Here is a 24416-nt window from a genome sequence, read left to right as displayed (position 1 = left end):
AATATACATGATGTGTAGTGTTAAGTGCTTTAAAACACTTGTGTGTAATACTATAAATTAATGAAATACGGTAGTTTACTGTAAAATTTAGAAAATTATTTTACATTTGTACTGTATTTTTAATGGCAAAGTTCTGGTAACCACCGCTACTGTTTTAATTTTTTTACTGTAAATTTTATTAAAAAAAATAATAATAAATAAAAAAAACAGTAAAAATTGTAAAAATGCTACAGTAAAAATTCGCAACATGGTCAACAGTATGTTTCTTTAATATACATAATGTGTAGTGTTGGTAATCTAAAACACTGGTGTGTAATACTATAACTTAATGAAATACAGTAAAAATTTACTGTAAAATTGAGTAAAAATGTTTACGTTTTATACTATATTTTTAATGGTAAAGTTTTGGCAACCACAGCTGCCTTTTTTCTCATTAATTGTATGGATTTTTCTAACAATGTACATAAACTGTAAAACATTTACTGTAATATTAACGGTAAAAAAACGGTAAAAATGCTACAGTAAAAATCTGTAACTTTGTTAACAGTATGTTTCCTTAATATATATGATGTGTAGTTTTAGTGCATTAAAACGCTGGTGTTTAATTCTTTAAATTAATGAAATACGGTAGTTTACAATAAAATGTAGAAAATTATTATACGGTTTATACCATATTTTTAATGGTAAAGTTGCCTTTTCCCCTCGTAAATTGTGTGGATTTTTTAAACAGTGCACATAAACTGTAAAAAAAATTACTGTAATATTAACGATAAAAAAACTGTAAAAATGCTACAGTAAAAATCTGTAACTTTGTTAACAGTATATTTTACTTTGTATATATATATATATATATATATATATATAATGTGTTGTGTTAGTACTCTAAAACGATGTTATAATTCTATAAATTAATGAAATACGCAAATTTAACTGTAAATTTGTAGATAACTTATGTGTATTGTAAATGTGTACATAACTTATAGTTATAACATAAGGTTTTTCCTTGGCCTACCTTTCCCATTTGCATAGACATGGATCTTGATGAGCGTGGAACACCTTCATCTGAAGTAAAAAATAAACATAACACATTAGGGAGGAGGGCAGCTTTTGAAGCACTCGATGATGGCCTGAAAACTGTTTCTTTTACCTCCAGTGTCCATTGAGCCCCCATAGCAGCGGTTGGAGTTTTGGTTGGCGAGCTTCTTAAACTCCATCAGCTCCGCGTGATCCTTCTCATACGTCCGTTTCAGATTCTCCACATACTGCATCATCACCTCCGTAGCCTTGTTCATTCTCTTTTCCTGCCAGAAGCATTACAATACAAATCAGCATATGCACAATCCAATGTGTACAGTGCATCTCCATTTCATAATGATTAAATGAAAATGATGAAAATGTCTGTATTTGCTACTGTTGGAAGTCCTGTAATGCTAACTTGGTCACGTGAAGCATGTATTAGACAATCACATAGCAGCTTTTAGTCTCCTTCCTTGCGTACTGCCCATGGTACTGCCATAGAGGCACCATTAAGCTGGATTTATACTTCCGCCTGGAGCCGCATCGTGGACCTCCGCTGACTGTGCGTGCACCTCGCAAAACGGATGAGGCTTTTATACTTGACGTGTTCGCTGTTAAGATATTCTTTAAAACGACAGGGAGCTGTCAAAAGAACATTATCCCCAATAAAGCCTAGAAAAACAGGCCATCAGTATTCAGTATTGTAAACCGATAGGTTCAAATATTCCTTTCCAGTTATCAAAAAAATTATTTGTTCCTTAATTTTAGTTTTGTTACTATTAAATTGTTTTAAATTCAAAATTGCAATATATAAATCAGTGTTAAACCTATGACTAGTGGAAAAACATATTTCTGTAATTGTGTTCCCGAGTCTCCACTTTTGCTTTGGCCTCTTTTGGCTATAACAAACTTGTCCCTCAGGTTTTTCCAAATTTTAAACAAAAACTTTCCGCCTGTCCCACGGCTGTTGCAATTTTTAGCCAAGAATTATTGATTATCTGGTTATCTCTATAATCACGGATCATAAAGATGTCTGTAGTGCTTCATTTTCAACTCAAATCAAATGTGGCGCTGTTCGCTCGAGCCTCAAAAAAAAAAAAAAACATGCGCTCTACCAGCCGAAATCATGTTGTGAGCACACAAAGCGCACCTCTGCAAACTCCGCGATGACGTCACATTCGCCGCGCGCACTCAAGAGAACTAGCGGACGCGTCGAGTATAAAGCACGGTATAAAGCCTGGTTTATACTCGATGCGCCGCTTTTTCGCATGAGTGAGGAATGGGAGGAAACCGGGGAACTTGGGGGAAACCCACTCTAACACGGGAGAACATGGAAACTCCGCACAGAAATGCCAACTGGCCCGATGAGGCAACAGTGAGGCAACAGTGCTAGCCACTGGGCCACTGTGTCGCCCTATTGGAAAAAAGGGTGGGAAGTAGGGGTGGAAGGGGGGAAACTTCAAGACGAAGATAACTGGAGTGAAAAACTCATCGCACATTTTTCTTCAAATAAAAGGATAATCTATCAAACTTGGAATTAATATATTTAGCTGCATGTCTGTTTAATATTATTGTTAAACCAGAAAGTATGTTGATTCAGGGTCATAAAGCAAATTATCAGTCAAAAATAATGCTACCATAATAATGGTAACACTTTAATTTAAGGTGATGTAGTAGTCGTGATCCATACACTTACTATAGTAATTACAATGAATTACGCACAACTACATGTAATTAATCCTAAACCTAACCCACATTCTAACCCCACCCATGTAATTACATGTAAGCACATGTACTTAATAAATCTTCCTCACTAAAATGAGTATCAAGTTAAATTAGTAAAATAATAGTTACACTGTAAAATAAACTAACCAATTTAATCAATGTGGCACTTTAAAGCCAACAAGACTGACATGATACCTGACTTGGATTTAATAGTAATAGTCAACTAAAATAAATGAACTTAGAATGCTAATACAATGATTTTAAAGCAGCATCGATGGCCTCAATATTATTTGTATCATCAGTCATCATTAATGGGGATGAAAGAGCAAGGTGATGATACAGAACTTGCAGGGAACCCATGCAGGGCTTAATATTAACAGTGTCGCCACTCGCAACAGACGTACTGCTGAGCGTTTCTGTGGTTTATTTTGGCTTGTGCATTAACCCAAGGGCAAGCATGACACTCATCTAAATCTATTACAAACGTATCTTATCTTCTGGAAAACCAACATTCCTATCTAATGCATTCTCTACTCTAAGAACAGAAATGAGGGGCATTAGGTGCGGTCACTTGAGCCAAATTTTGCATGTCAAAATGTCTGTTTATTGTCAACAGTGTAGAAGCGCATAAAGCCCAGAACACATAGCAGTCACTTTCAAACCAAATTCTGTTGGTCAACATGGTGAATATACATTATGACCATGAACAGGAGCGAAATTGGATCTGTAAAAAACTCAACCCAGGCTCATTCTGAAAATGTACCGCTATATACATTTCCGGAGAGTGCCAAATACGACCCAGGAGATACATTTTTTTGCAGGTTTTGTTTTCGCGAATCTACTAGAGGCCATTTTGTACGCTTTTTCAGATCTCAAATTTCTCTCACAAGTGCCATTTGCACCTGCTGGTCTTTTTGATTGACTGACCCACCCTCCTCCTCCTCTAAACCCTACCAATAGTGTTTTCAAAAGCACTGACTGACCCGCCCACCGCCTTCCCTAAACCCAACTGATAGTTTTCAAAAGCAATCCAGAAAAAGAAAAGCTCTCGTCTAATTTTTACCACGTTTTCGGATTTTAACACATTTACCACAATCTACCACATATAAATTCAAGTTACGAGTTTATGGAACAGATCAGGGTACGGGATCCAGCATGATATCAGAGGAGAGAGGGGTGTTGTGGACAAAATTGAAGAAGGGGGACAGTGTTGTGGATGAAAGTGAAGTGCGGGGAGGGTGGTGTCACGAACGAAAGTGAAAAAGGGCAACCGGTGTGGTGGCTGGGGGGGTTCTGGGGTGGAGAGGATGCATGTGAGGAGGGGGATCGGTAAAATGATGTTTCAGGTCAGATTTTAGCGGTGCCGGATCCGGTTTGTTCAGGCACAAATTAAGCCCTGCTCAACTTGTTATGTACTTGTTTATCTTATTTTGTCGGCTTCTGTTTTTGTCTTACCTGCTTTCTGGAACCGTTCTTCACGGGATTTGAACCCAGTCGTGTTCTACTCCTCTCTGCGTCTTAAGTCCGCCCGCGAAAAGGAACGGCGTCATACTGCCCCATAGCATTAGTTTTGAAGAAGAAATGCAGCCATATGTACATCTAACTATAATTCGCGACCTCCAGAAATGTATATAGGGCTACGTTTTTACAATGAGCCTATGCTGGGAAAACTCCACCAAAGGCTTTATTTTTTGTGTAGATTATGGATTAATAGTGTTGATAAGAAAACCATGTATCTACTTTTATTAGTTAATTTTTTTTTTTTATATTGTCAGAATTGCTATGAAACTTATAGGACTAAAATCCTTTACCAGCACTCAGACTCTATACAGTATGAGCAATGCACTTTGAATATAGCGAAAAGAGCAATCCATCTCATCTACTTTTCCCATGTTACGATCTTTTACCCTCATGCAGAAGATACAGATTTCCTCGATGCAAGCGGAATATGTTTAAAAAACTCTTTTATTCAACAATAGTCGATCAGACAATTGAACACTAATAAGAAGTGAATGCGTTTGTCTATGTATGTGTTTTATGTGTATGTTTTTAGTTCTTTACTGTATCAAGCTATGCTGAAATACTCATACTAGTCCACAAAAAATCCCCCCTTAGGGGTCGATCACACCGAACGCGCTTTTACGTTCCAAAAACGCGAAGCGCACCACACTGCCTTTTTGGTTGATAAGAAAAAAATAAGTGGGTCGCTAGGCAACAAATCAGCTGGAGTATTGTGCGCGAGTATTGCTGTTGATATTATAATTGTAATGTTTAATAATATTGTGATATACAAGATTTGTAAAGTCATACAGCTCTGGATAACTTGAATAACGGAGTTTACTTTTTTTCAACTGTGAGCGCACAACGCGCAATAGCAAAAATGCGAGGCGCACCATTAGTAAACCATTCAAAAGATGAGCCTTTCAACACAAAAAGCACGTTCGATATGATCAGCTCCTTAGGGGACAATGAAGTATACAAACAAACAAACTAAATCTGCACAGGAATATTTTTGCAGATGTTAAAATGTCCATCAGATGGACATGACAGGATTTCCCCAGCTAAACATCACTGAGCACTTTGTGTGTGAAATAATGCACTTCCTGTTTGTTTTCAGTTAAATTCTCAGATTACGTCTGTCTGAGGTAGTGGGCGTGGCTAACATATTTAACGACACCCCTCCAACTATCAGCATGACAAAAACAGAAGTATTGAAGAGGAGGTGTCCGTTAGGTTGTAAAACTCCCCCGGAATCCCTTTTCCCAATCTTTCTGAATAAAATGGCTACTTCACTACATCCAATCAGCTCGCAGTAGAAAAAAACAAGACACACCCATTGTTTTCTCATTTAATACTCCGTTTCTGTAATAACTGGGTCACAATTTGAAAAAAAGTGGCAGCTTCAAGTTCATGCGGGCTTTAAAAATGAAGGCAACCTGAGGTGCTGAAATATAATTGGTTCAGCAGGCAGTGGGCGGAGTTACACCGACCAACACAAAGACAGATATTCCAACACGGAACGCACATTTTCAAAGGAGAATAACCGACTCAAGCATTGTTTTTTCAGATAAATAAGTATGTTAACTTAGCATGTCTCTTACAGTCCACATGAACCAGAGGCTGCGACAGTTTTTTTTTCTTCGTATTGTGATGCAGTTCCTAGAGAAACAGAATATTAAATGAGAAAACAGTGGGCGTAGCTTTGTTTTTTGTACTGAGGGCTGATTCTATGTAGTAAAGTAGGCATTTCATTCAGAAAGATCAGGAAAAGGGTTTGGGGAGAGTTATTACAACCTAACAGACACGTTCTCCTCACCGTTTCTGTTTGTTGTCAAAAGTGACAGTTGGAGGGGAGTGGTTAAGATTGTTAGCCACGCCCACTACCTCAAACAGACGTAATCTGACAATTTAACTGAAAAACACACAGGAAGTGCATTTTCAGATTTCAATTTGAGATTACAAGGTCAATCCATTTGTTAGTCTTAATGACATGTACAGAGGAATTGTTCACCACAAAACTAGCAATGTAAGCTAACAAAATCAGTATGGTTAGTTCTGATTTCATTTGTCCTTTAAATGAATGCAATATGAAACCGCACTTTAAGTAGCTGACAAGAGTTTATGATGATCATCTCACCTGCCGCACGGCTCCCACCATTTCAGCCCTGCTGGAGAGTCGGATGGTCAGACGGTGCAAAACAGCGATGGTCTCTAAGAGGTTTTGGTAAAACTCCCGTTGCTCGACGTTCTGCCACAATGACACAGTGCCCTGGAAATGAAAGTCAACAGATATCTTTTACATTTCAGTTTACTTCAAAAGTGTGCATGTGTAAACTCTTTTGCATTCAGATCTAACCTTGAGGGTGCCTTTAAACTCTTCCAGTTCCTTCTCCAGGTTTTCCTCGGTCAGGTTGCGCTCTCTTTCCGCCTGTTTCTGCCTTGACTCCAGCGTGTAATTGTCGTTGCGGAAGGCCAGAGACAGCTGAACAAAAGCATTCTGCAGGAAAAACACAGAAAAAAAGGAGACAAAAGGTACATATACGCTTAAGTATTTGTCAAAACAATTGTCCTCAGCTGATCCTACAGTACAGTTTAACAAGTTTAAAGTCAATAAATCTCACGCACAGCAGATAAACGCAGAAGTCATAAAAAATGTTGTTATAAAAACTGTGATATAATGGTACCATCTCTCACAGGAAAACTAATAACTCTTTTATGAGGTGGTGATTTCGTATGAATTCATATCAGATGAATCATTCATAAAAAAGATTTTTCAGGAAAAAAAAGCAAGCATGGAGTAAAAGTAAGAAAATCTCTATGTACGCAAACTTGTTAAATAGTAAAACAGTTTAAAACTGACATGATTGCATTCATATAACATTAAATAGTAACATTATCATTATGATTAATTTGATAGCTTAAGCTTATAATCGGAATTTTTTGGAGTACCAGACAATTGTCGTGCCCTTATTATCTACCACTGATTTTTTAAGTCAAGACTACTTTGATTAAATTAAAACCTTTAGGAAAAAATACATAATAGAAAGGATACTAAAACACCAAGCTTATTATAGTTAACATGCCAAATCATCATAGACCCATGATTTAATGTCATCTATTTGTTTAATTTTTATTGATTTTGTGTCAATAACAAGGAATTCACTTTGCTCCCAAAATAAAAAACCTCTAAGATTTTTACCAAGTTAACATAAGTGTTTTTTTATTTAAATATATTTTAAAATGCCACTTATTCCTGATAACAAAGCTAAATTTTCATCCTTATTTTGTGTAAAATATACATTTTAGCATGCTGATTTTATGCTCAAGAAATACACCGGCCACTTTATTAGGTACAACTTCTAGTACCGGATTGGCCCCCCTTTTGCCTTCAGAACTGCCTTAATCCTTCATGGCATAGATTTAACAAGGTACTGGAAATATTCCTTAGAGATTTTGCTCAATATTGACATGATAGCATCACGCAGTTGCAGCAGATTTGTCGGCTGCACATCCATGATGCGAATCTCCCTTTCCATCACATCCCAAAGGTGCTCTATTGGATTGAGTTCTAGTGACTGCGGAGGCCATTTGAGTACAGTGAACTCATTGTCATGTTCAAGAAACCAGTCTGAGATGATTTGTGCTTTATGACATAATGCCTTATTCTGCTGGAAGTAGCCATCAAACGACGATAATAAAGGGATGGACATGGTCAGCAACAATACTTAAGCAGGCTGTGGCATCGACACGATGCTCAATTGGTACTAATGGGCCCAAAATGTGCCAAGAAAATATACACCACCACCACCAGCCTGAACCATTGATACAAGGATGCATCCATGCTTTCGTGTTGGCGATGCAAAATTCTGACCCTACCATCCGAATGTTGCAGCAGAAATCAAGACTCATGAGACCAGGCAACGTTTTTCTAATCATCTATTGTCCAATTTTGGTAAGCCTATGTCAATTGTAGCCTCAGTTTCCTGTTCTTAGCTGACAGGAGAGGCACCCGGTGTGGTCTTCTGCTGCTGTAGCCCATCCGCCTCAAGGTTGGACCTGTTGTGTGTTCAAAGATGCTCTTCTACATACCCTGATTGTAGCGAGTGGTTATTTGAGTTACTGTTGCCTTTCTATCAGCTGGAGCCAGCCTGGCCATTCTCCTCTGACCTCTGGCATCAACAAGGCATTTGCGCCCACAGAACTGCCGCTCACTGGATATTTTCCTTTTTTCTGACCATTCTCTGTTAACCCTAGAGATGGTTGTGTGTGAAAATCCCAGTAGATCAGCAGTTTCTGAAATACTCAGACCAGTCCATTTGGCACCAATAACTATGCCACGTTCAAAGTTACTTAAATCACCTTTCTTCCCCATTGTAATGCTCGGTTTGAACTGCAGCAGATCGTCTTGACCATGTCTACATGCCTAAATGCATTGAGTTGCTGCCATGTAATTGGCTGATTAGAAATTTGCTTTAACGATCAGTTGGACAGGTGTACTTAATAAAGTGGCCGGTGAGTGTATATTTTACATACCAACTCCAAATTTTGGAATATTATTGTATATGTGATTTGTTGATCTTGCACTTTTTATTACACAATTTATTCTAGCATGTAAATAACAGGCAAACAACTCAACATGATGTGCTTCTGAGGACATTCCGGATCAAACCGGAGCAGGACTAAGGAAAGCAGCAATATTGATGGGATTTTTACTGTCAGGATCAAAGAGTGCAGAGGCAGTGAGGCCAGTATTGTCTTAATAATCGAGAGGAAAAATACCTCCAGCCCTTGACCCTAGCTAGCGTCATCCTGGGAGCAGATTGTGTTCACAAAAGGCATGTTTGTTTCCTCACAGGGACAGGAACTCACTACAGTAAAACCCATCAAATTGCCATGCCCTAAGCCTGGATCAGGAGCACAAACAGCCATCGTGTACATAACAAAACAGCCTGAATCTGGAAAACATTGAACTGAAGCAGTGGAGCGGTGATCCTGACTGTGATGCGGTTATCCTGTAAACCTGGATTGTATGTTCTTAGATGATATACAGGATTAAAAATGGTAAATTTCTATGTTATACACATGATTCGCGATGAACATGGGCCAAACAAAAAATTTAAATAAAAAGATTTGTATGATTATTTTTAAGGGTGTTTTACCTTTATTTGAAAAGGACAGTTGAGGTTGCAGACAGGAAAGTATTGAGAGCAGAGAGAGGGGAAGGGTTGGCAAAGGACCTCGAGTCGGGAATCGAACTCGGGTTGCCGTGAGCACCATCGTTCTATATGTCAGCGCACTTATCTACTAGGCTATTGCCGCTGACAAATAATAATTTTAATATAACACTACTATTACTACTACTATTATTACATTTATTGTTTAATACAATTATTATTATTTTTAAACTTATATTTATTATTGTTGTTGTTATAATTATTATAAATAAATATAAAATTTATTGTTTATTCATTCATTCATTTTCTTTTCGGCTTAGTCCCTTTATTAACCTGGGGTCGCCACAGCGGAATGAACCGCCAACTTATCCAGCACGTTTTTTACGCAGCGGATGCCCTTCCAGCAGCAACCCATCTCTGGGAAACATCCACACACACTCAATTACACTCAAACACTACGGACAATTTAGCCTACCCAATCACATGTACCGCATGTCTTTGGACTGTGGGGGAAACTGGAGCACCAGGAGGAAACACATGCGAACGCAGGAAGAACATGCAAACTCCACACAGAAACGTCAACTGAGCCAAGGCTTGAACCAGCGACCTGTGCAACCTTTTTGCTGTGAGGCGACAGCACTACCTACTGCGCCACTGCGTCGCCTAATTATAAATATATTGATAAATAATAATAAAATATTAATAATAATAATAAAATAATAATAATAAAATATTATAATTATTATTATTGTTGATACAATTATATTTATTATTATTGTTGTTCATAAAATTATATTTGTTATTATTATTATTATTATTAATAATAACACCAATAATAACAATAAAATAATATTTATTAAATAAAATTTCAGTGTTTAATAAATTTTTATTACTATTATTAAAATTATCATCATTGTTATTATTATTATTATTATTACTATTATTATTAATAATACTATTTATTATTATTACTACTACTACTACTACTACTACTACTACTAATAATAATAATAATAATAATAAATATTTATTGTTATTTTATTACATTTATGGTTTAATACAATTATTATTTTTATTAAAATAATATTTATTATTATTGTTGTTATTATTATTATTTTATTAAATTTATTGTTTAATAAAATATAATAATTATTACTGTTCATAAAATAATGTTTATTATTAATGTTGTTATTTTATTAAAACAATATTTATTTTTATTATATTGATTTTATTGTTCAATTATTATCTTCAATTATTATCAATTCTGAATTAAAATTTAGAAAGAAAGCTAATAAGTAACATTATATGTTTTTTTATGTCTTTATTTTTTAAATTAAAGATACTTAACTTTAATAACTTGGTTAAATTTAAAACAGCACAATTTATGTTTAAAGCTAGGAATAAACTACTTCCAAAATGCATTCAAACGTGTTTTGAAGAAGGACAAGCGGGATATAATCTGAGAGAAGAGCTAAATTTTAGGAGGTTGAAAACAAGAACAACCTTAAAAAGTTTGTGTATGTCTGTCTGTGATGTAAAACTCTGGAAAAGTCTAGATCTGACTCTCAAACAATGTCAAGATAATAATCAATTTAAAAAATTGTATAAATATATATTATTAAAGGAATATAATGATGAAGATGATTGAAAAGGTATAAAAAGAGAAAGGTATGATGAAATTTTAATTAATGGCTATTTGCTGTACTATGTTGTTGTTTTTTTCTCTGGGTTTATGTTACAAAATATAAAGGTACAAATGGAACCAAACATATAATTTGTCAAAGATGCTAAAAGGATAAAATATGTTTCATGTAAAAAGAAGAGATAAGTAAAAGAAGAAATAAGTTTAAACAATAGACGAATGATGTGTGGTAATGGGGTGGGAAAATAATAAGCTTGTGCTTCATCCCATTCCATTTTCGACCATGTTGAAATGTATTTTTTGTTAATGATATTTTATATATGATATTTTGTTTGAAAATAAATAAATCAAATCAAATATGTTATGTTATGTGTAATATGTATATGTATTTATATGTATAAAGTTATATTAGAACTAATACGTATTATGAAAATCTTAACACATTCTTCAGAAACAAATACGTATCAGCAATTTTGGGTATATATATATATATATATATATATATATATATATATATATATATATATATATATATATATATATATATATATATATATATAAAATAGGAAATCCATGGTAATGTGTAGTCTTTAAATGCATGCAAGTGTGTATCAGCAGTTATGGCACAGATTTAAACTCGAAAACATTTATTTTAGCACTTTATTAGCACTTGTTTACACCATCTTCTAGTCCTGGAGGGCCGGTGTCCAACATAGTTTAGCTCCAACTTCCTTCAACACACCTATTTGGGAGTTTCTAGTAAACCTAGTAAGAGCTTAATTATGTGTATCTAAGTGGGGTTGAAAGTAAACTCTGCAGGACACCAGCCCTCCAGGAAAGAGTTTGGCCACCCCTGCTCTAGAAAGATGGAATAAACTGAATTTTGAGCAGATCATATTTAAAGTGTGGTTATAAATTTATGCAGCCAGACATTTTGTGACATTGAACAAGACTTAGTACAACACTATTATTTTTTAATATCTTTATGTTTTGAAATAGGGCAGCTCGGTGGCGCAGTGGGTAGCATGATCACAGCAAGAAGATCGCTGGTTCGAGTCTCGGCTGGGTCAGTTGGCATTTCTGTGTGGAGTGCGCATGTTCTCCTTGTGTTTCCTCTGGGTGCTCCGGTTTCCCCCACAGTCCAAAGACATGCGGTACAGGTGAATTGGGTAAGCTAAATTGTCTGTAGTGTGTGTGTGTGAATGGGTGTTTCCCAGTGATGGGTTGCAGCTGGAAGGGAATTCGCTGCATAAAACATATGCTGGATAAGTTGGCGGTTCATTCCACTGTGGTGACCCCAGATTAATAAAGGGACTAAGCCAAAAAAAAAAAGAAAATGAATGAATAAATGAATGTTTTGAAATAAGACTCGAGATTATACATACCTCAACTTCCTTCTCTGAGAGCGGTGGTGCACTGCAACAACAAACAAATAAAGTAATAGATGAATTATTATTATAGGATTTGTTTCTGCTTCTCAATGTTTAAATGATGGTTTTGTGAGCAGCGCACCAGCCAGGTGAACCTCTGTGCAGTTTGAGTTTGCGGAGCATCACGTCTGAAATGTTGGGCATGGCGTCAGGTTTCTCTTTAGTCTCCTCTTCACCTGGAGAGCTCATGAGTGGAGAAGATGGACCTGAAAGATACATTAAAAATAGCATATTTAGGAGAACTAGAGACTGAAATAGTTTTGTGGTACAAGAGTTAGTTCACCCAAACCTGAAAATTCTGTCATCATTTACTCTTCCTTCATCTGTTCAAAACCTGTTTGAGTTTTAACACATATTTCCTCAACTATGGATGTCAATGGTTACCGATTTCCAGCTTTTTTTCCTTTCTTAAGCATCTCCTTTTGTGTTTTACATAAAATATAGAAACTCAAAAAGGTTTATAACCAACCTTGGAAGTAAAAAGTGAATATTGTTTTTCCTTTTTTGGGTGAACTATCCCTTTAACTGGGATACACGTGCCGCCATCTAGTGGTGAAGGATTATAGTTACAGCCAAAAATCTACTTCTTGTTAGTGACATAAAATCAGTGTAAGAACAAATACATGCAGATTAAAAAGGGTATATACAGGAATCATAAAGTTAAATTTAATAAGACCCTTTTAAGACTCTTTTCATACATTTTAGGGGACTATAACTCCTAACATTGGTGACATTTTGAATATAAATGCAATGCAATAAATCAGAAGTGTGGGAAGGAAGGACAGGATAATTTTTTTTTTATCTGAGGCGTGCACTCGAGTAAATTCTGATGACAATTTTTATGCGTTCACTAGAGGGAATATGATTAATGTTAGCTCCACAGCTAACTATCAGGCACCTGTAGAGTTAATCCTAACCCGAAGTAAAATATATACAAATAAAAGGGATCGGGTGCTATTTAAAACTAATGACAGTGAATGTATGAAAGTAAAACCGGTGAGCCGTCTGACAAAAAAAGATCCCTCCTGAATCAAATCAGCAGGATGTCCTTCTGGATCTTTCACTTATTTTGAAGACACTACTGACTACGTTTACAAGGACATCCGTTATTTGCCTTAATAAGACAATTATATAATTAAGTGAAGTGCTTTTTGAATGTTGCCTCACCAGGTTATTCACGTTTCATGCAGAGTCTTATGTAATTTTGGGTGTTTCATCTTTAATTTTTTTACTTTACTGCAGTTCGTTTCAAGTTTCACTTTCACTCATGAACATTTCATTCACGTCCCCGTGACAAACTGGGGTATTAGACACGAATATAAAGTAAGGACTGGTGGAAGAGTGTTGTTTTAATGGAAAGAATAATGGAAAGAAAAAAAAGCCTCTGCATTTCGTGATGTGTGTGTGTGTGTGCGCGCGGTCCTTTACTGACAGCCTGACAAAATGCGACGAAAAGTCCTACATGACGGTAATAGTTTGATCGTGGTGTTTACTTCAATAATGCCACTAATATATGAATACTCCACCAGTAATTCCATTTCTGTTTAGTTCAGTTATGACTTTAGTCAGATTAAGGTCATCAAAATCGCTGTTTACATGGTAGACTCTAGTCAGAGTATTGACTTAATCATATTAAAGTGCTGTTGCCCATGTAAACATACTCAATGTTCGACTCGACCACACCATCAGGGCTCTGCGAACTTGGGTTTGGAAAGCAGCATTTTTCTGTATGTACGTACATCAAAAGCAAGTATGCTAAGGCTCATGCTTATTGACAGTGGAAGATGATTTAGGGTTAGTCGTGTCAGGAATCCAACCACAGATTAGCATGTTGTCCTCACAGAAACAGGCTTAGCCATCACACTGAATCAGGGAAGCTGTATATTTATTTTTCAGTGTAATTAATTCTATACACTTTAAACGCAGCAAGTAATATGTGAATGATGTTTGCACATGCATTATAATTTTGGCTCAAGGTAGGGGTGTCTGGCGGGGGGCACGAGTGAAATTGGACAAATTTGGGGGGCATTAGTCCTAATAGTTTGAAAACCCCTGCCCTACGATATACAGCAGGGGTGTCCAAACTCGGTCCTGGAGGTCCGGTGTCCTGCAAAGTTTTGTTCCAACCTCAATCAGACACACCTGTGTTAGCTAATTAAGCTTTTAAGCTGCGGTCACATTGGAATTTTCACCCAATTGACTTCCATTCATACGCACGCAAATGCGTCAGACTGGAAACGCAAGCTCGTGCGACAAGTTTAGCAGTTTGCTCCATTGCAAAGTTCAAGCTTGGTGAACTTTGACCGGCGAAATCACATCATGTGACTGCGTGAGACCAACCGAAGATCAAAACATGACCTCTCTGGATAGAAGTGTAAAATATGAACCAATCGCTCGCTTTTGTAAATGTCTAATCATCTTGTTAAATCCAGCCCTGCACAACAGTGCCGTACAACAGAATTTCGCATGCACAAACTCTAGTGTGACCGCGGCATTACTAAGCTTTCTAGAACCATCCGCGCAAGTGTGTTGAGGCAAGTTAGAGTTAAAATCTGCAGGACACCGGCCCTCCAGGACAGAGTTTGGGCATCCCTGATATACAGTATCTGTAAAACAGCATAGAAAACTTACGATGTCAAAACTAAAAATAGACATTATTTTTGGTGCGCTGCAAGTATTTATGTTAGTAACGCATAACCAGATATTCACGCCCTAAAATAGCAGACAAGACAACTAATCCCAAAAACCTAAATAATGAACACAAACACGTATTCAATACAATACCTAAAGAGGGGAAAGGCACTGAATACATTGACATTACTTTTTTTTTTTTTGGTGTGTGTGTGTGTGTGTGTGTATTTTTTGTCTATATATAATATGTTTATAGTGTTATCATTCATTTTAATTTCAGTTTCATAATTATTTCAGTACTAAAAGTTTAACTGAAAGAAAAAAAAGATCATTATAAATCAATTTTTAACTAACATTTTATTTAAAGTAAGCAAAATGAAAATTTTATTTAATTTTAGCCTTAATTGAAAATAATAACAATTAGCAGAGGGATGAGTTATTACATGGTTAATTTCTTCAAATATGGTACTTTGAGGAAAAAACTGTATCAATATTTTTTGTCCATACCATAAAATAGGTTTTATGCACCAACAATATTATTCAAATTATGATAAGGAGGATGATCTAAAATTTACACAAGGTTGAGTAAATGAGAGAACATTCAAATATGGGTGAGATGCAGGTCACTTAAGCCAGAATTGTTTAAAACAACTTGCAATAAGCATATCCACTCCACAAACCGAATATATATTAATGCAATGTTATCACACCTCGTTCCTGCTCTGCAATTTCATTCAGATCAGGAAGCTTCGAGCTGGAGATGCTCTGGTTACGAACAAGTTTATGTTCCTACAGGAGAGAGAAAGAGAGAAAAAACTATGAACCAGCTTTAAAAATAGTGAGTTGTGTAAACTTAGGACATAATATTCCCTTTCATTTGCCAAGTGCACCCAAAAATATCAGGGAAAGCCATAAAAGACATAATAAACTGCTTAAACAAAACTGGCTACCACGTCAAAGATATAAAAGAATTACCTCACAAATGACCTCACTGAAAATCAGCTTAAAGCCTGGGTCTTTGAAAATTGAATAAAAAAAGTGGGTGTGGAAATCATCTGAATAAATACATATTTCATTTGTTACAACAATGTAGAATAACTGGCTGTTTAAATTAATTTTGCATCAAAAATGCATTTTGATGCTGGTAAAAGTGTCAGCAACTTTTATGAAGCATCAAATCACCGGCAAATTAGCTGTCAAAACATGTGCATGACTCCCATAAATTATTAATCCTTAAAAAACAAACCAGCAATAACAAGAATATTGGCCTATTATCATACAGAAAAGATTAATCTCTCTAAACCCCTTGGGGAGGACCACCACCATGATTAATTTTGGAGTGCAGATTTTATACACACATATACACTCACTGACACTTGAAATAACCCAATCTAATCCTGTGTATATGAAATAAGCTGTTGCTCTAGAGCAGGTTTGAGCTACCAGACCTTTTGCTATGACAACAACTCTCAGATGAGTTTTGAAGAACAAAGCTATCCTGGATCGTGTTAATAACCAAATCCAGCTAATTAAGTAATCCACGTACGAAGAACGGACCCCTATTGGCCAAGCAACACAACAAAGTATTACCTCACGCAATTTGGAGAGTTTCTGAACGCCCCCGGGCGGCACAGGGAAATCCTTGTACCCGGAGGACATGAACAGAGACTCTCTTTGTTTGTCAGGGAACGAGGGACCGTCCTCTCCTTTGGGAGCAGCGTTCCTCATGTTCATGGAGCCAACCGTGTCCCAGGACACGGCTCTCATCAGTGGAGGGAAGGCCCCGATGGTTTTGATTTCGGCTGTACAAGGGGCCTGTTGTGTGGGTGGTCGAGGGACAGGTTTGGCTACTCCTGTAGCTAGAGGTTGACTGATGCCACGGCTCGGACTTTCCTCTTTTTTCTGGCCCGCCTGTTCAGAGTTCTTGCCCTTTTCTGCAGGTCCATGATGCTCTGTTCTGTCCTTCTGAAGTGCTGAAGGGTCTCTGCCTGGGATAGCGGTGGCGTAGCGTGGGGTTAAAGTACCAGAGGACACTTTTCGCTTGTCACTGGGCATCCACTCAACTAGCCTTGAGAACGTCTGAGGAGAAACAAGAACAAGAGAGAGAACTAAATTATTAAGAGAATGAACAAGAGGAGCATTGTGTGAGCGTGTGTCCACAGAAGACAGAAACACAAACTTTCATTTCTGTTGTTGTCAATGAAAGACAATCGAAAAGAAAACAAACTTCACACTAAAAGAAATAAGACTTTATCCAGATGAAAAATAAATACTATAGGAGACACTGTGAAAATGTCCTTGCTCTGGTAAACATTTAATAAGAAACAGTGTTGGGCAGTAGCGTCGCTACAAGTAGTGTTGCTACTAGCTTAACTACATCTCTCAGTAGCGTGTTGGTAGCGTTGCTTCTTTCTAAATCAAATAGCTTTTCAGTAGCGAAGTCAAGTATTAGTCAAGTAGCGCAGTAGCGTCCACTCAAGCTACATTTACCGATCGCAGATCAATAAGTGATGGCAGCAACATTCACAGAGCTGTGAGGCCGGTGTCTAGCCAATTATATATATATATATATATATATATATGTGCTGTGTGATATCAGGCTTCTTTTAGGACTTTCCAAAGTTCGTCTTCAGGTTTAGAGAGTCATATCTTTCTGTTTCTGTCCAGGTGATCTTATACAGCCTCTGTAATATTTAGGCCTGTGGAGGCCGTTTCATGACTGTCTGTGTTTCATCAGTTGTTTTCGTTCTCCAAAGAGGATTTCACTACAATTAGCGGATCACTATCATGCAGAAAATGAAAACTATTACCACTGTAATCCTTTCCAGAAGGAATGGCATAATGGATTTAAACCTATCTGTACTTTTAGACATTCACAATTCCATCAATTATCAATATCACTAACAACACTAGTTGAAATGCATCTCAAACCAGGACAAACAGCCTCTCTCCAACATTGTCTTTGACATAATTAAACCAAAATAACTAACCTAACCTAACAAATCATACATAAATATAAATATAAATCTCAATTAAAAATAAAAAATAAAAAAATTTACACTTATGACTGGTTTTGTGGTAAATCGTCACATTTATCCATTATTATCAGTAAAACAACTGATTTAATGTTGGCCTAAAACTTTTGCACAGTACTGTAGACAGGGGCGTAGCGGACATTTTAATAGTGTCCCCCCCCGGTTGCTACGCCCCTGACTGCAAATTAAACTGAGGAATAACACAAACCTCCTGCTCAGGCTTGCTTGTATCCCCTTGGTCATGGTTAGACGGCACCTCTAAATGCTGGACATGGACCCAAACAGAAACAATACAGCAATTATCATCACTAATGGGACACAATATCAATGATGTCGCAGAAAAATGACAAGTGAGTCTCACCTGAGTTATAGAGGGACTCGCTGGAGGAGTTTGACTGACCTCAGGACCTGATGGAGCAAACAAAACTCTTCACTTAGATCAACCATTGCAGAAATAAGAAAATAAAATAAAATGTGACAGAAAGCACGGGACGGTACCTAGCGGAGAGGGAGAGGAGAGCGAACTGCTTCTGGATGGTCTTGGGGAAGAGGATGGCGTCGGGTTCGGGGAGAGAGCTGAAACCAAACATAACATTATCCACTTTTGGATATCATTTTGTTTTATTTTCAACCTGTGAATGGGGTCGAATGGGTATGACATGAACATGATGTTACAGCCTGTTAAAAAAATAAGTTGCAAAAAGCTAAAAATAAACAATCTACTTCTGAAATAATCATTGGTAACACTTTACAATAAGGATGTATTTATTAATGTCACTGTAGTTAATGCATTTACCAACATGAGCAAACAATGAATTTATTATAGTATTTATAAAGTTATAGTTAGATAAAGTCAGTTAATGAAAATACAGTTGTTTATTGTTAGTTCATGTTAACTCATGGTGCATTAACTAATGTTAACAAGCATACATTTGGATGGATGTTAATAATACATTAGTAAATGTTGAACTATGATTATTAATAAATGCTGTACAAACACTATTCATAATAACTTCATGTTAGTAAATAAATTAACTAACATTAACTGATGAAACCTTATTGTAAACAGAAATCTTTATTATAAATATCAACAGAATGTTATTTGTATATAACAATTAAAAGATTTTGTCACATCCTGTAAGTTACCAGAGAGAATCATTAAAAAATAAAAATAAAATATAATAAAAAAAATATTTAGCATGTAATAATAATTCTTTACATTTATATAGAGCTTTTATGGACACCCAAAGAGGGAATCTCCTCATCCACCACCAGTGTGCAGCATCCACCTGGCCATATTGCGCCAGACCGCACACCACACACCAGCTGATTGGTGGAGAGGAGGCAGAGTGATGAAGCCAATTATGATATGGGGATGGCAAATTTGGTCAGGATGCCAGGTTTAAACCCCCTACACTTTTTCGAAGGTCATCCTGGGATTTTTAATAACCACAGAGAGTCAGGACCTCGGTTTAATGTCTCATCTGAAACACGGCGCTCACTGAGCAGTATAGAGTCCCTATTATTATACTGGGGCGTTAAGACCTACACAGACCACAGGTTGAGCGCCCCCTGCTGGTCTCACTAACCCCACTTCTGGCAGCAACCCATCCAGGTACTGACCGGGCGCAGCCCTACTTAGCTTCAGTGGGCGACCACATGAGAGTTGCAGAGAGCTAGCTGTCGCAGAGCTACAGCACTAACAATGTGCATATGAATCATAATATCATGTTTAAAGAAACAGTAATAAACGGTACATATGAAAATACATGTATAATTATGTAAAATTAACATAAAAATAAAAATATAAAAATTATGTGTACTTAGAGTCCACTTTCATGACTAGTTTTAACACACTGTTTGGAGAGTGTTTAGGGAGACTTTTTAAAAATAAAAAACGTCAAATTAAAGGTTTAATTTTTAAGTACATGTAAGCTTACCGTTTTTATTATAGCTTTAAAATCATACAGACTTTTTAATATACTTTAATTGACCTTATTCTTCAATGCGGAAGTGCGCTCGTTTTTTCGATCATTTTAGAACTTTCAATTCAGTTAGGAGAAATGACTAGGAATAATAAACCGCAGAAAACAGTCAAAGTAGTTTCTCTACAAACAAGTATTTGCATGACTATACAGACAAAGCAGAATCATATAAATAGAAAATATCAGTTTGCAACATCAAGTAGCAATAGAGCTGTTTTTAACGGCTAAAAATGAATGGAAGTGAATGAGACCAGATGTCTCGAGCCAAAAAGATTCAAATGGCTGCGCCCACTCGTACGCAAAGAATCAGGTGAATAAGCTATTAAATTTAAAACATTTTATAAATTTACTACATTTTAAATGAATTAAATTCAAGTAAAATGAATAACTTAAGTGCTATTTGATCAATACTGTTTGGTTTGGGTTTACTAAATGCAACTGTGATTAACTTACTGTGGTCACACTTTACAATAAGGTTTTATTAGCTAATGTCCTTACTAACATGAACTAATATTGAACAATACTTGTACACTGAAAAAAATATTAATTGGATTATTTAAGTAACTGGCTGCACACTATTTATAGGGGCTGAATTTAAACAAACAAATGAAATTTAGTAATGTTTAACTTTGTTAATTGTTTGCAACCACTTACCTTAAAAATGTAGTAAATCAATGAACCATTTATTTCAGTGTACAGCATTTATTAATCATAGTTCAACATTTACTAATGCATTATAAAAATCCAAATTCATGCTTGTTAACATTAGTTAATGCACTGAGTTAACATGAACTAACGACAAACAACTGCATTTTCATTATCTAACGTTAACTAACATGAATAAATACTGTAATAAATGTATTGTTCATTGTTTGTTCATATTAGTAGATTAATTAAGTAACATTAACCAATACAATCTTATTGTAAAGTGTTTCATTCACTTATTCTGTGGCAAGTAAAATATACTTGTACAGAATTTAATAATCATAGTTACATAAAAACCCAAATTCATGCTTGTTAACATTAGTTAATGCACTGTGAGTTACTAACTGTGAGTTACCAACTAACAACTAACAATGAACAACTGTATTTTATTAACGACCATTACCTCATTTTAAAGGGCACCTATGGTGAAAATTCTACTTTTCAAGCTGTTTGGACAGAAATATGTATAGGTATAGTGTATAGACCAGGCATGGGCAAACTTGATCCTCGAGGGCCGGTGTCCCTGCAGAGTTTTGCTCCAACACTAAATCAAACACACCTGAACACCCTAATAGTGTCTTTAAGATCACTAGAAAGCTACAAGCAGGTGTGTTTGATTAGAGTTGGAGCAAAACTATGCAGGAACACCAGCCCTCCAGGATCGAGTTTGCCCCTCCCTGGTATAGACAGTCATATTGGAGTGATATAGACACACTCAGTCCTTTTTTTTTCAATTTAACAACATAAAAATGGTGGACCAATTGGAGCGGTTTTGAGACCGACCACATATTGACGTAGGAGTGCGGTCCCCCCCGCCCACTGAATTGATTGACAGCTGCGTATTAACATGTCTGCGTAGTAATGCGTATAATCATATCAACAAGACAGGACGTGCGCAAAGCAACCGGGAATAAAAGGTCTGTTCAGTTTGATAGGATCATTAATCATCATCAAATGTGACCAGGAGTGTGTTTTATAAGTTTAAAATGGTTTAAAACAAAGCATGTGTGTAATGAATTACAGCGATTTACTTCAGCTTTACTTCATCAGCACAGCCGCGTGTCAGAACAATTATAAAATAAGACGCTTCAATCCCGGTTTGTGGACGTTAAATCAGGTTTATGTTGTACATTAACATAACAGATATCCATACAGCTGTGGATATTAACCTGTATCCTGTCACATTTGCTGTGCAAAAAGAGTGCAAAGCTAAATGCGTGCACTGTCTGTGTGTGCGTGTTTGTGCTGTGTGTGTGTGTGTGAACTTTGTAACAATGTGTGTGACTCAATCGTTGCAACTCCACAACAAATGCATCAAATACTGATTGGTAAAGTTCTTACTGTAGTATTTCTCACAAACGTTACGTGTTGTCTGAAGCAGCCGAGGGCGGAGCTTGAAGCACGCTGACAGGCATGTAGGAACAGTGGGTGGGGAGGACTAGGCTTAAAGGCGCAGTACACAAAAACAGCAACAAGCTGTTTCGAGCTATAAAATACAAACCACTGAAAGGTATAATAAATCATCTGATGGGTGTTTTGAGCTGAAACTTTACAGACACATTCTGGAGACACAAAAGACTTATATTAAATCTGGAAAAGGGGGTAACCTAGGTGCCCTTTAATAAATACTGTAATAAATGCATTGTTTATTGTTTGCTTATGTTAGTAAATGCATTACCTAATACAACCTTATTGTAAAGTCTTACCTTTACTGTTACTATGGCAAGTAAAGTATACATGTAACAAGGACACTGTAAAATAAAGTGTTTTAAAGCCTGCTGGATGAGATTAAGTGCCCTCTCTTTGTGTGTAATGATGTGTGCGATAAGCAGCTGTACCTGTGGGGGATTCAGTGAGGCTGCAGGTGGACCGCCGGCCTCTGCGCTGCAGGAATCGATCGCTCACTTTCTTGGCCTCCTCAAGCAGCTCCAGGTTCTTCTGTCGGTCCTCTTTAGACAACTTCAGATCCGGCAGCTGATCCTTCACCAGGTCGATCACGTGGCCATCATCATCTCAAACACACAACATAAACCCAGAGGTCATTTACACACACACAAAAAACTGACCTGCTCATCTCAAGAGAGAAACAAAGCACAGAGTCCTGTGAAGTGCTTTGAAATGTGCATTATTTATTCATTCATTTTCTTTTCGGCTTGGTCACTCAGGTCAATCAGTCAATCAGGGGTCGCCACAGCAGAATGAACCGTTTATTACACAGCTGATGCCCTTCCAGCTGCCACCTATCACTGGGAAACACCCATACACTAATTCACCTATTGCGCATGTCTTTGGACTTGTGGGGGAAACCGGAGCACCCGGAGGAAACCCACACCAACACGTGGAGAACATGCAAACGTTGAACGTTAACATGAATGAACATTAGAAGGATTGAAAGAAACCAACATATTATAATCGCTGAATCAGTGTCACGGGTAATAAAGAGAATGATCCAAAATGCAAGTAAAAGTTTATTTGACACATTTTTGAGTACACAAAGAATATAGGGCTGTAGCAAACGGGAAACCACTCCTCACAGTCCTGAGCACAGACAGACACACATGAGCAAACACAACGAACTGACAAGGAAACATAGAAACGTTGCCGAGATATAGACACGATAATGAACCTCAGCTGGCGAGCTAATCAAAACAGCTGAGTACCGTCCTGACACGTGACCATAACAAATACACGTGGACAACCAAAACAAAACAAACCCACGTGACAAAACAGACACTTTGGAAGGTGCACAAACCTGCAACCGTGACATTCAGTGTTTTAACCGTGGAAAGCTGCAAATGTTATTCAAATTAAATACTTTGTAAACATAATTCCGTCTATTTTTGTTCCATTGCTTGAGCATCATTTATTTTTAGACCTATTTGTCAGCCAGTTGTGGTCTGTGCATTGGGTATTAAAATGTATAAATGATAATATTTGAAATAAATGTTGTCTTAAGTTGTCCCACATCAGCATTAATACTAGGGCTGCTCGATTATGGGAGAAATCATAATCACTATTGTTTTGGTCATAATTGTTATCACAATTATTCAAAATATACAGTTGAAGTCAAAATTATTCGCTGTCCTGTGATTTTTTAAATGTTTTATAAATATTTCCCAAATGATGTTTAACATAGCAAGGAAATCACAGTATTTCCGATATTTTTTCTTCTGGAGAAAGTCTTATTTGTTTTATTTTGGCAAGAATAAATGTAGGTTTATTTTGAAACCTATTTTAAGGTCAATATTATTAGCCCCTTTTGATTTTGATTGTCTGCAGAAGAAACTATTGCTATACAATGACTTGCCTAATTACCCTAATTAAGCCTATGAATCACACTTTAATCCGAATACTAGCATCTTGAAAAATATCTAGTAAAATATAATTTATTGTCATCATAGCAAAGATAAAAGAAATCAGTTATTAGAGATGAGTTATTAAATCTGTTATGTTTAGAAATGTGTTGAGGAAAACTTATTTCCGTTAAACAGAAATTGGGGGGGGGAAAGGGGTCGCTAATAATTCAGGAGGGCTAATAATTCTGACTTCAAGTGTATATATACACGGTTATT

The 24416-nt window shown here is 36.6% G+C and overlaps 1 protein-coding gene across 1 annotated transcript in view; it reads right to left on the bottom strand.

Moving 5' to 3' along the window:
• mrvi1 (murine retrovirus integration site 1 homolog) overlaps positions 1-24416 on the bottom strand; it is a 94824-nt gene that overhangs the window by 12373 nt on the left and 58035 nt on the right. Inside the window, exons 8-19 of the mRNA XM_056462358.1 lie at positions 22683-22856; positions 18653-18730; positions 18516-18562; positions 18363-18419; positions 16710-17198; positions 15830-15908; positions 12571-12694; positions 12444-12474; positions 6599-6739; positions 6380-6511; positions 1148-1301; positions 1013-1062 (exon numbers count right to left, since the gene is read on the bottom strand). Of these exons, the coding sequence (XP_056318333.1) occupies positions 1013-1062; positions 1148-1301; positions 6380-6511; positions 6599-6739; positions 12444-12474; positions 12571-12694; positions 15830-15908; positions 16710-17198; positions 18363-18419; positions 18516-18562; positions 18653-18730; positions 22683-22856 (1556 nt within the window). The remainder of the gene's footprint in view (positions 1-1012; positions 1063-1147; positions 1302-6379; positions 6512-6598; positions 6740-12443; positions 12475-12570; positions 12695-15829; positions 15909-16709; positions 17199-18362; positions 18420-18515; positions 18563-18652; positions 18731-22682; positions 22857-24416) is intronic.

This window comes from Danio aesculapii, chromosome 7, assembly GCF_903798145.1.
Source record: "Danio aesculapii chromosome 7, fDanAes4.1, whole genome shotgun sequence".
Classification (NCBI taxonomy): domain Eukaryota; kingdom Metazoa; phylum Chordata; class Actinopteri; order Cypriniformes; family Danionidae; genus Danio; species Danio aesculapii.
Note: the sequence above shows the minus strand (reverse complement) of the source record. Positions and strands in the feature narration are given on the sequence as shown.